The sequence below is a fragment of the Entelurus aequoreus genome, linkage group LG22, assembly GCF_033978785.1.
Source record: "Entelurus aequoreus isolate RoL-2023_Sb linkage group LG22, RoL_Eaeq_v1.1, whole genome shotgun sequence".
Taxonomy (NCBI): Eukaryota; Metazoa; Chordata; class Actinopteri; order Syngnathiformes; family Syngnathidae; genus Entelurus; species Entelurus aequoreus.
Genome location: NC_084752.1, coordinates 40,368,956 through 40,381,905, shown reverse-complemented (window position 1 = coordinate 40,381,905; position 12,950 = coordinate 40,368,956). Strand labels below are relative to the sequence as shown.

At 37.2% G+C, this 12,950-nt stretch overlaps 1 protein-coding gene across 3 annotated transcripts in view; it reads left to right on the top strand.

Annotated features, from left to right (window-relative positions):
- chtf18 (CTF18, chromosome transmission fidelity factor 18 homolog (S. cerevisiae)) overlaps window positions 1-12,950 on the top strand; it is a 55,167-nt gene that overhangs the window by 20,453 nt on the left and 21,764 nt on the right. For all 3 annotated transcript variants that reach the window (XM_062033230.1, XM_062033232.1, XM_062033231.1), the window contains 4 exons: window positions 5,341-5,477; window positions 5,540-5,633; window positions 5,700-5,798; window positions 8,657-8,787. In XM_062033230.1, the coding sequence (XP_061889214.1) occupies window positions 5,341-5,477; window positions 5,540-5,633; window positions 5,700-5,798; window positions 8,657-8,787 (461 nt within the window). The remainder of the gene's footprint in view (window positions 1-5,340; window positions 5,478-5,539; window positions 5,634-5,699; window positions 5,799-8,656; window positions 8,788-12,950) is intronic.

The following is a 12,950-nucleotide window of genomic DNA, read 5'->3' as shown; positions in this document are numbered from 1 at the left end:
AATAGTCAATTAAAATATTTTTTATTTTGACTTTTTTAAAAACTTTTCTATTAAAAATCTAATTTTTATTTTTTTTTACCTTTAAAAAATAAATAAATTAATAATGTTCCCTCAATTTTGTTAAACGTTAAAAGACTGAGACCCTTTTAGGTCCCCGGTACCTTTAAGTGTTAAAAATAGTCAAATAAAATATTTTTTGTTTTGACTTTTTAAAAAAACTTTTCTATTAAAAAAAATGGAACTTTTTTTTTTTTTACCTTTAAAAAAAACCAAAAAAAACAAAACGAATTTTTATAATAATGTTCCCTCAATTTTGGTAAACGTTAAAATACTGAGACCCTTTTAAGTCCCCGGGACCTTTAATTGTTAAAAATAGTCAAATAAAATATTTTTTCTTTTGACTTTTTTAAAAAACTTTTCTATTAAAAAAAATGGAACTTTTTTTTTTTTTTTACCTTTAAAAAAATAAAATAAAAATAAAAAAATTTTTATAATAATGTTCCCTCAATTTTGGTAAACGTTAAAAGACTGAGACCCTTTTAGGTCTTCGGGACCTTTAAGTGTTCAAAATAGTCAAATAAAATATTTTTTATTTTTAATTTTTTTAAAACTTTTCTATTAAAAATCAAATTTTTTTTTTTTTTTACCTTTAAAAAAAAAAAAAAAAAATATTAATAATGTTCCCTCAATTTTGTTAAACGTTAAAAGACTGAGACCCTTTTAGGTCCCCGGTACCTTTAAGTGTTCAAAATAGTCAAATAAAATATTTTTTCTTTTGACTTTTTTTAACTTACGGTAACTTTTTCTTTTTAACCTTTTAAAAACAAATTACAAAAAATGTTCCCTCAATTTTGGTAAACGTTAAAATACTGAGACCCTTTTAAGTCCCCAGGACCTTTAATTGTTAAAAATAGTCAAATAAAATATTTTTTCTTTTGACTTTTTTTAACTTACGGTAACTTTTTCTTTTTAACCTTTTAAAAAAAAATTACAAAAAATGTTCCCTCAATTTTGGTAAACGTTAAAATACTGAGACCCTTTTAACTCCCCGGGACCTTTAATTGTTAAAAATAGTAAAATAAAATATTTTTTCTTTTGACTTTTTTTAAAAACTTTTTTATTCTAAAAAATTCAACTTTTTTGTTTTTAAACTTTCAACTTTTGTCTTACTTTCAATGCTAATAATTTATATCTGCAAGTACATCTGTAGATCAACTTCAATCCTATCTGTTGACATAAAGTTTTAATAATTTTTATGTTTTATGCCCTTTTTGTCAAAACCATCTTTATGTAACAAAACACAAAGTATGCAAAAAAATGTCAAATTGAATATTTAATGTGACGTAATTGGAGCCCTAGATGGAAAAACATTTCCTAACAACATAGCTTTTGGGCTATTATTGTTTTGACAATTACTTTTTACCACTTCCGGTAAATTAAGACTGAAGCAATGGATCCTGTCGCAGAACCAGCCAATGAGGTTTCAAGATTGAAAGAGTCCCTTAGAGTCTTTAAATCCAGAGTTTTTAAGATTCAGAGTGTAATCTTAAAAACTCTGTATTAAACAAACTGATTTTCTTAAACAATTTTTTTGTTCACAATTTTGGTATTTAATAAAATTGCCAGCCTAATTTGATGTAAAAAAAAAATTAAAAAATCTGTTCACAAAATTCTAACGCAAAAAAATTCAGTTCATAAATTTGTGGCCAGATTTACTAAGATCCAAATAAAACAGTGTGTGCAAAAAATGGTAATAGCATGTACTATGAGTGTTGCGTGTGATCTACTTACACTTGAAAAGTGGTGCAGAACGCTTTATTTAAATGAGGATTTTGCGGGCAATTAAATAGAATGACTTGTTTTATTAGTAACAGCTGTCGTTACTACAAACCTCAATACCTCTTTGTAGGGTTGTACGGTGTACTAGTATAGTATCGCGATACTAATGGATCATATTCGGTACTATACCGCCTCTAAAAAGTATCGGTCCCCCACCCCCTTTAACGGGCATGACGGCGCGTCGTCATCACATCGTGACATTGCTAGTTTTACGAGCTGAGGAGCATGTTTGGCAGCGCACACACACAGAGTACTTACAAGCAGACACAGTGTGTAGACAGAAAAGGGAGAATGGACGCATTTTGGTGTAAAAAGTAAAGATAAAGGTGAAGTTATTACACTTAAACGGAACGCTAACATCCATCCACAGTGTTTTAGCTACTTCTAAATCACTAATCCTCGTCTCCATGGCGACAAATAAAGTAAGTTTCTTACAAGTATCATTATCACTGGAGGACGAGGAATAGCTAAACATGCTTCACTACACACCGTAGGAGGATACAATAGCTCACCGCCGTCACTGCTAACAAAAGCTAGCGCGCCTGAATGTAAACAAACGCCATGGGTGGATCTACACCTGACATCCACTGTAATGATACCAAGTACAGTAGTGTATCTAGTCGATACTACTATGATTGCATCGATATTTTTTGGCATCACAAAATCTTTTTCCGTTTTTTAAAAAGGTATAATATATTCATGAAGTCAGTAAATACGTCCCTGGACACATGAGGACTTTGAATATGACCAATGTATGATCCTGTAACTACTTGGTATCAGATCTAGGGCTGCAACAACTAATCGATTAAATCGATTAAAATCGATTATAAAAATAGTTGCCGATTAATTTAGTCATCGATTCGTTGGATCTATGCTATGCGCATGCGCAGAAGCTTTTTAAAAAAAAAAAAAAAATTATTATTATTTATTTTTTATTTTAAATTTTTTAATAAACCTTTATTTATAAACTGCAACATGTACAAACAGCTGAGAAACAATAATCAAAATAAGTATGGTGCCAGTATGCTGTTTTTTTTCCAATAAAATACTGGAAAGGATAGAAATGTAGTTTGTCTCTTGTATCCGATTATTAATCGATTAATCGAAGTAATAATCGACAGATTAATCGATTATCAAATTAATCGTTAGTTGCAGCCCTAATCAGATCGATACCTAAATGTGTGGTATCATCCAAAACTAATGTCAAGTATCAAAGAAGAGAAGAATAAGTGATTATTACATTTGAACAGAAGTGTAGATAGAACATGTTCAAACAGAAAATAAGCAGATACTAACAGTAAATGAACAAGTAGATTAATAATCAATTTTTACAGTTTGTCCCTCATAATGTGTACAAAATAATAGGTGTATAAATGACACAATATGTCACTGCAGACTAATTAGGAGTCTTTGTTTGTTTACTTACTACTAAAAGACAAGTTGTCTAGTAGGTTCACTATTTTATTTAAGGACTAAATTACAATAATAAACATATGTTTCATGTACACTAAAATTTTTTGTTCAAATAAAGACAATAATGACATTTTTTTTGTGGTCCCTTTTATTTAGAAAAGTATCAAAGTATGGAAATACATTTTGGTACCTGTAGAAAAATATTGGTATCGGGACAACCCTACCTCTCTGCCAGTGTCGGTCCAAAGTGAACATTCTTATTAAGGCTGAAACGACGCGTCGACGTCATCGGTTACGTAAATACGTCGACGCCGTTTTTGTGCGTCGACGCGTCGCATATTTACGTCACACTACCGTCATGGCGAAGCGCAAAGCAGACGATCAAAGCAGACGATGCGAGCGGTGCGAGCGAGGGGGAAAAAGCATGCCAAAAGTGGTCAAAAGTGTGGAAGTATTTCAATAAACGGCCTAATAATGTTGTTGTATGCACACTGTGTCGAGCGGAAATGGCCTATCATAGCAGCACAACGGCTATGAACCAACATTTGAAAAGAAAACCATCAACTAGTCAATCGTCCGCGCGAGCATACGTTGTCATCATTACACAAAAACATGAATGTGTCATTTGTATCTGCTAGGGGTGTAACGGTACGTGTTTTGTATTGAACCGTTTCGGTACGGGGCTTTCGGTTCGGTACGGGGGTGTACCGAACGAGTTTCTAAGCTAAAGCTAACTTTAGCTGCTAAAGTCTTAACAAGCTGCTTCGCTCCTTCTGCCTGTCTCAGCACGCAGCATTGTCCCACCCACACAACCATCTGATTGGTACACACGCAGCATTGTCCCACCCACACAACCATCTGATTGGTACACACGCAGCATTGTCCCACCCACACAACCATCTGATTGGTACACACGCAGCATTGTCCCACCCACACAACCATCTGATTGGTACACACGCAGCATTGTCCCACCCACACAACCATCTGATTGGTACACACTAAGCATTATCAGCCAATCAGCAGTGCGTATTCATAGCGCATGTAGTCAGCGTGGAGCAGATAGGTGTTTAGCAGGTGAGCATCAGGCAGCGGACTCTCCCCAAATGATAATAAACACCTCCCAGTCAACTACTAGTAACATCACTATGAGCCCGTTGACCTTCTAGAAACTTCAACTGCAGCTCAGCTCACTCGCAGTCCTGGCTTGAGGTGAAGGCTAATTACCTCTCAGTTCCAGCCACATCAACCCCTTCTGAGCGCCTATTTTCAGCTGCTGGGAATATTGTAAACAAGAAAAGAACCAGAGCATGTAGACATGCTAACCTTTCTTCATTACAACTGTTAGTCACTCACTGGAATGAGTAGAATTGGTTATTGTGTACTGTGTTGGACTGGATGTTCATTTTGCACAATTTAAAAGCAATACTTAATGTTTACAGTGCTCCAGAATATTTAGATTGGCACTTTTTTGTATTGGATGTTTATCTTTATTTTTGCACATTTTAAAGCAAAATAAGCAATACTTTTACTTTTGTTGAAATGTTTACACTGTTTTTACAGAATATTTCGTTTTGCACTTTTTTGTATTGGATGTTTATCTTTATTTTTGCACATTTTAAAGCAAAATAAGCAATACTTTTACTTTTGAAATGCTTATACTATTGCAGAATATTAAGATTTGCACTGGATGTTGACTTTTATATTTGCACATTAAAAAGCCAATAAGCTACTTTTAATTTTGTTAAATGTTAAAAGTTTTAAATGTTTACATTGTTACAGAATATTTAGTCATGTTGTTGTCAATGTTGACTGAGTGGCCATACTTCTTTTTTTTGTAAATAAAAGCCATGCCTTTTTTGTATTTTTTCATCTTCATTTTGAATAAAAAAATAATCGGTAAAAGGAAAAATAATCTACAGATTAATCGGAAAAAAATCTATAGATTAACCCATTAATCGAAAAAAATCTATAGATTAATCGATAGAAAAAGAATCGTTAGCTGCAGCCTTAATTCTTATCTTTGTTGCGATGTGTGACGCTGCAGATAAAGTGAGTCAATATTTAGAAGACGTGTGTCCTTGTGGACAGGCTGCCATCAACATTCTATTAGCGGCCCTGAACAGGAAGGATGGACACAGCAGCGACGTCGCCGCCGAGTCTACAAAGAAGAAGAAGAAGAAGGAGACTATTCTTCTGCGACCAATCATTTGCATCTGTAACGACCTGTAAGAGAGACTTTTTGTGTAAACGATGGAGTCGCTCTTGACTTCCACTTCCCCCCTCGCAGGTATGTACCAGCTCTGCGAGCTCTGAGGCAGCAGGCCTTCCTCCTGACCTTCCCCCAGACTCAGCCCTCCCGTCTGGCTCAGAGACTTGCAGAGGTAAACGCGTGCGCACGCATGTCCACTTAGGAAACATGAGATAAGCAGAGAGTGTTTTTCCTGCAGATCTCTGTACGACAGGGGATGAAGGCGGACACGGGCACGCTGGTGTTGCTGTGTGAGAAGACGGACAACGACATCAGGTCTTGCATCAACACACTGCAGGTACGGCAGCGGCTCTATTCAAGATGGACTCGCCCTACCACAGCGGCTCTAAACGCTGCAGGGCCCATTGGGATATTTCTCATTTTCAATGCCAATACAATATACTGTATATTGTAAGTAGAGATGTCCGATAATATCGGTCTGCCGATATTATCGGACGATAAATGCGTTAAAATGTAATATCGGAAATTATCGGTATCGGTTTTTTTATTATCAGTATCGTTTTTTTTATTTTTTATTTTTTTTATTAAATCAACATAAAAAACACAAGATACACTTACAATTAATGCACCAACCCAAAAAACCTCCCTCCCCCATTCACACTCATTCACACAAAAGGGTTGTTTCTTTCTGTTATTAATATTCTGCTTCCTACATTATATATCAATATATATCAATACAGTCTGCAAGGGATACAGTCCTTAAGCACACATGATTGTGCGTGCTGCTGCTCCACTAATAGTACTAACCTTTAACACTTCATTTTACAAATTCATTCATTAATTACTAGTTTCTATGTAACTGTTTTTATATTGTTTTACTTTCTTTTTTATTCAAGAATTTTTTTTTAATTTATTTATCTTATTTTATTTGATTCATTTTTTTAAAAAGTACCTTATCTTCACCATACCTGGTTGTCCAAATTAGGCATAATAATGTGTTAATTCCACGACTGTATATATCGGTTGATATCGGTATCGGTAATTAAAGAGTTGGACAATATCGGAATATCGGATATCGGCAAAAAGCCATTATCGGACATCCCTAATTGTAAGCCATAGGGCTTCCCTCAATTTTGTAGAATGTTAAAAGACCCGTAAAGTTGGCTAAATAAAGACACCATGCTAATGTTAGTATACTAATGTTAGCATGCTAAAACTTAGCATGTGTCAAGTACCAAGTTTTATGACTCCGATGTGTTCGGCTGCAAAATTGGCTATAAAAATTAGCACATTATTGTTAGCATGCTAACAGTTATCATTTGTCAAGTACCCAGTTATGAGTCTGAGGCGTTCGGCTGCAAAATCGGCTAAAAAAATTAGCACATTATTGTTAGCATTCTAACAGTTAGCATTTGTCAAGTACCCAGTTATAAAAGTCTGAGGCGTTCGGCTGCAAAATTGGCTGAAAAAATTAGCACATTAATGTTAGCATGCTAATATTTAGCATTTGTCAAGTACCAAGTCTTATGACTCCGATGTGTTCGGCTGCAAAATTGGCTATAAAAATTAGCACATTATTGTTAGCATGCTAACAGTTATCATTTGTCAAGTACCCAGTTATGAGTCTGAGGCGTTCGGCTGCAAAATCGGCTAAAAAAATTAGCACATTATTGTTAGCATTCTAACAGTTAGCATTTGTCAAGTACCCAGTTATAAAAGTCTGAGGCGTTCGGCTGCAAAATTGGCTGAAAAAATTAGCACATTAATGTTAGCATGCTAATATTTAGCATTTGTCAAGTACCAAGTCTTATGACTCCGATGTGTTCGGCTGCAAAATTGGCTGAAAAAATTAGCACATTAATGTTAGCATGCTAAGATTTAGCATTTGTCAAGTACCAAGTCTTATGACTCCGATGTGTTCGGCTGCAAAATTGGCTGAAAAAATTAGCACATTAATGTTAGCATGCTAAGATTTAGCATTTGTCAAGTACCAAGTCTTATGACTCCGATGTGTTCGGCTGCAAAATTGGCAAAAAAAAATTAGCACATGAATGTTAGCATTTATCAAGTACCCAGTTATGAGTCTGAGGCGTTCGGCTGCAAAATCAGCTAAAAAAATTAGCACATTATTGTTAGCATGCTAACAGTTAGCATTTGTCAAGTACCAAGTTATGAATCTGAGGCGTTCGGCTGCAAAATTGTCTGAAAAAAATAGCACATTAATGTTAGCATTTATGACGCCGATGTGTTCGGCTGCAAAATTGGCTAAAAAAATAGCACATTAATGTTAGCATGCTAACAGTTAGCATTTGTCAAGTTCCAAGTCTTATGACTCCGATGTGTTCGGCTGCAAAATTGGCAAAAAAAGTTAGCACATTATTGTTAGCATGCTAACATTTAGCATTTGTCAAGTACCAAGTTATGAGTCTCAGGCGTTTGGCTGCAAAATTCACTGAACAAATTAGCACATTAATGTTAGCATGCTAACAGTTAGCATGTGTCAAGTACCAAGTTTTAGGACTCTGAGGTGTTTGGCTGTAAAATTGGCCAAACAAAGTTAGCATGTTAATGTTAGCATGCTAACAGTTAGCATTTATCAAGTACCAAGTTATGAGTAAGAGGCGTTCGGCTGCAAAATTGGCTAAAAATGTTAGCATGTTAACAGTTAGCATTTATCAAATACCAAGTTATGAGTATGAGGCGTTCGGCTGCAAAATTGGCTAAAAAAAATGAGCACATTAATGTTAGCATGTTAACAGTTAGCATTTATCAAATACCAAGTTATGAGTCTGAGGTGTTTGGCTGCAAAATTGGCTAAAAAAAGTTCGGACATTAATGTTAGCATACTATCAGTTAGCATGTGTCAAGTACCTGTCGGTCGTTTTTTCTAAATAATGATCTGGCAGCAGCCAGCGTCATCTCACAAGTCAAATAAAAAGTGTTTCTCGCCTTCCTGTCGGTCGTTTTGTCTTAATAATGATCTGGCAGCAGCCAGCGTCATCTCACAAGTCAAATAAAAAGTGTTTCTCGCCTTCCTGTCGGTCGTTTTGTCTTAATAATGATCTGGCAGCAGCCAGCGTCATCTCACAAGTCAAATAAAAAGTGTTTCTCGCCTTCCTGTCGGTCGTTTTTTTAAAAATGTGTTGCGGGCCGTGCAAAAATGAGCTCAATATGCGCGTGTGCTCCATCATGCAGTTCCTGTTCAGCCGAGGCCACAAGCATCTGGACAGCAGCACCATCCAGCGTGTGTCTGTGGGCCAGAAGGACCAAAACAAAGGTCTGTTCCACCTGTGGCAGGAGGTCTTCCAACTACCACGCACCAAACGGTACGTGACTCCATTTGAAATGTGTGTCTCCAGGGAGCACTTTGGAATACTTCTTTTTTTTTTTTTTTACAAAATAATGCAAGCTTTCTTTAAGAAATGCTATTCTCTGTCAACCAATCAGCAGACGGCATTTTAAGTAACTCCGCCCTTTAGGTGCGATGTTACTGTTGGGTGAGTGGCCAAAAGTGGTATGCAGTGTTCAGGGACGGTCGTAAAAATGGGTGAATTTTAATGTTGTGTTTGTTTCACATTTCAAGCAGTGTGGTGTGTGGGAATCAATACCGCTACCAATACTTTTGTGTGCTAATAAATCTTCATTGCTTTAAAATCTAAATATCTGTATTTAACATTTAACTGTGAGCTGATACTGAAAACTGTCCTGTTGTATCTTTTATGACACTTTTGAATATCATTTGCAAGTATACATTCATTTCAGTTTGTCCTAGGTATGTTGCTGTAGTCTTTGCCATTAACTTGTCTTTTGTTGAGCCCTACAAAGTGTTTATACTGTAAGTATTGTACTTTTTACACACCAGCTGTTGGACTGAAACGTGCATCTTAGTTGTCATTACCACATTTTAGGTGCTGAAATTGTTCATGCAAATCGGTAGCATGGATATGCTTTATGCAAAGTAAATTAGCATCACGCTAGCAATTTCTGAAAAGTTGAGCCTAACTTTTGAGCGTTTTCTGTCTGACGTTAGCATGCTAAATATGAGCATGTGTCAAGTACTAAGTCATATGTCTCTGATGTGTTCGGCTGCAAAATTGGCTAAAAAAAAAAGTTAGCACGTTCATTTTAGCATGCTAACAGTTAGTATGTGTCAAGTGCCAAGTTACGAGTCTGACTTGTTCGGCTGCAAAATTGGCTGAAAAAAAAGTTGGCACGTTCATTTTAGCATGCTAACAGTTAGTATGTGTCAAGTGCCAAGTTACGAGTCTGACTTGTTCGGCTGCAAAATTGGCTGAAAAAAAAGTTAGCACGTTCATTTTAGCATGCTAACAGTTAGTATGTGTCAAGTGCCAAGTTACGAGTCTGAGTTGTTCGGCTGCAAAATTGGCTAAAAAAAAAGTTAGCACGTTCATTTTAGCATGCTAACAGTTAGTATGTGTCAAGTGCCAAGTTACGAGTCTGAGTTGTTCGGCTGCAAAATTGGCTAAAAAAAAAGTTAGCACGTTCATTTTAGCATGCTAACAGTTAGTATGTGTCAAGTGCCAAGTTACGAGTCTGACTTGTTCGGCTGCAAAATTGGCTGAAAAAAAAGTTGGCACGTTCATTTTAGCATGCTAACAGTTAGTATGTGTCAAGTGCCAAGTTACGAGTCTGACTTGTTCGGCTGCAAAATTGGCTGAAAAAAAAGTTGGCACGTTCATTTTAGCATGCTAACAGTTAGTATGTGTCAAGTGCCAAGTTACGAGTCTGAGTTGTTCGGCTGCAAAATTGGCTAAAAAAAAAGTTAGCACGTTCATTTTAGCATGCTAACAGTTAGTATGTGTCAAGTGCCAAGTTACGAGTCTGAGTTGTTCGGCTGCAAAATTGGCTAAAAAAAAAGTTAGCACGTTCATTTTAGCATGCTAACAGTTAGTATGTGTCAAGTGCCAAGTTACGAGTCTGAGTTGTTCGGCTGCAAAATTGGCTAAAAAAAAAGTTAGCACGTTCATTTTAGCATGCTAACAGTTAGTATGTGTCAAGTGCCAAGTTACGAGTCTGACTTGTTCGGCTGCAAAATTGGCTGAAAAAAAAGTTAGCACGTTCATTTTAGCATGCTAACAGTTAGTATGTGTCAAGTGCCAAGTTACGAGTCTGAGTTGTTCGGCTGCAAAATTGGCTAAAAAAAAAGTTAGCACGTTCATTTTAGCATGCTAACAGTTAGTATGTGTCAAGTGCCAAGTTACGAGTCTGAGTTGTTCGGCTGCAAAATTGGCTAAAAAAAAAGTTAGCACGTTCATTTTAGCATGCTAACAGTTAGTATGTGTCAAGTGCCAAGTTACGAGTCTGACTTGTTCGGCTGCAAAATTGGCTAAAAAAAAGTTAGCACGTTCATTTTAGCATGCTAACAGTTAGTATGTGTCAAGTGCCAAGTTACGAGTCTGAGTTGTTCGGCTGCAAAATTGGCTAAAAAAAAGTTAGCTCATTAATGTTAGCATGCTAACAGTTAGTATGTGTCAAGTGCCAAGTTACGAGTCTGAGTTGTTCGGCTGCAAAATTGGCTAAAAAAAAGTTAGCTCATTAATGTTAGCATGCTAACAGTTAGTATGTGTCAAGTGCCAAGTTACGAGTCTGAGTTGTTCGGCTGCAAAATTGGCTAAAAAAAAAGTTAGCACGTTCATTTTAGCATGCTAACAGTTAGTATGTGTCAAGTGCCAAGTTACGAGTCTGACTTGTTCGGCTGCAAAATTGGCAAAAAAAAAGTTAGCTCATTAATGTTAGCATGTTAACAGTTAACATTTGTCAAGTACCAAGTTATGAGTCCAATGTAAATTAGCATCGAGCTAGCAATTTCTGAAAAGTTGAGGCTAACCTTTGAGCGTTTTTCTATCAGGCATGATTGCTTTGTTGGCATTGCACCTGCTCAGTGGCCTAGTGGTTAGAGTGTCCGCCCTGAGATGGGTAGGTTGTGAGTTCAAACCCCGGCCGAGTCATACCAAAGTCTAAAAAAATGGGAGCCATTACCTCCCTGCTTGGCACTCAGCATCAAGGGTTGGAATTGGAGGTTAAATCACCAAAAATGATTCCTGGGCGTTGCCACCGCTGCTGCTCACTGCTCCCCTCACCTCCCAGGGGTTGAACAAGGGGGATGGGTCAAATGCAGAGGACACATTTCACCACAACTAGTGTGTGTGTGACTATCACGGCGTGGCGAAGTTGGTAGAGTGGCCGTGCCAGCAATCGGAGGGTTCCTGGTTCGATTCCCACCTTCTACCAACCTAGTCACGTCCGTTGTGTCCTTGAGCAAGACACTTCACCCTTGCTCCTGATGGCTGCTGGTTAGCGCCTTGCATGGCAGCTCCCTCCATCAGTGTGTGAATGTGTGTGTGAATGGGTAAATGTGGAAATACTGTCAAAGCGCTTTGAGTACCTTGAAGGTAGAAAAGCGCTATACAAGTATAACCCATTTATCATTTATTTACTTTAACTTAACTTTAAAATTGCAACATTAGCAATCCGCTAGAAACCCGCCTGTTTGCTCGCCAAGTGCCGAATCTTCGACCGGACGTGACGTCACGTGCGACAAAAGATTCAAAATATGGAACTGTGCGGTAGGTCTTTAGAGTTTTGAAAGCAGATACAGCGCGAGAGTCTGTTGAAATAAAGTGTTTCTGGCCTTCCTGTCGGTCGTTTTTTCTTAATAATGATCTGGCAGCAGCCAGCGTCATCTCACAAGTAAAATAAAAAGTGTTTCTCGCCTTCCTGTCGGTCGTTTTTTCTTAATAATGATCTGGCAGCAGCCAGCGTCATCTCACAAGTAAAATAAAAAGTGTTTCTTGCCTTCCTGTCGGTCGTTTTTTCTTAATAATGATCTGGCAGCAGCCAGCGTCATCTCACAAGTAAAATAAAAAGCGTTTCTCGCCTTCCTGTCGGTCGTTTTTTCTTAATAATGATCTGGCAGCAGCCAGCGTCATCTCACAAGTAAAATAAAAAGCGTTTCTCGCCTTCCTGTCGGTCGTTTTTTCTTAATAATGATCTGGCAGCAGCCAGCATCATCTCACAAGTAAAATAAAAAGTGTTTCTTGCCTTCCTGTCGGTCGTTTTTTCTTAATAATGATCTGGCAGCAGCCAGCATCATCTCACAAGTAAAATAAAAAGTGTTTGTCGCCTACCTGGCGGTCGTTTTTTCTTAATAATGATCTGGCAGCAGCCAGCGTCATCTCACAAGTAAAATAAAAAGTGTTTCTTGCCTTCCTGTCGGTCGTTTTTTTCTTAATAGTGACCTGGCAGCAGCCAGCATCATCTCACAAGTAAAATAAAAAGTGTTTCTTGCCTTCCTGTCGGTCGTTTTTTCTTAATAATCTGGCAGCAGCCAGCGTCATCTCACAAGTAAAATAAAAAGCGTTTCTCGCCTTCCTGTCGGTCGTTTTTTCTTAATAGTGATCTGGCAGCAGCCAGCGTCATCTCACAAGTAAAATAAAAAGTGTTTCTCGCCTTCCTGTCGGTCGTTTTG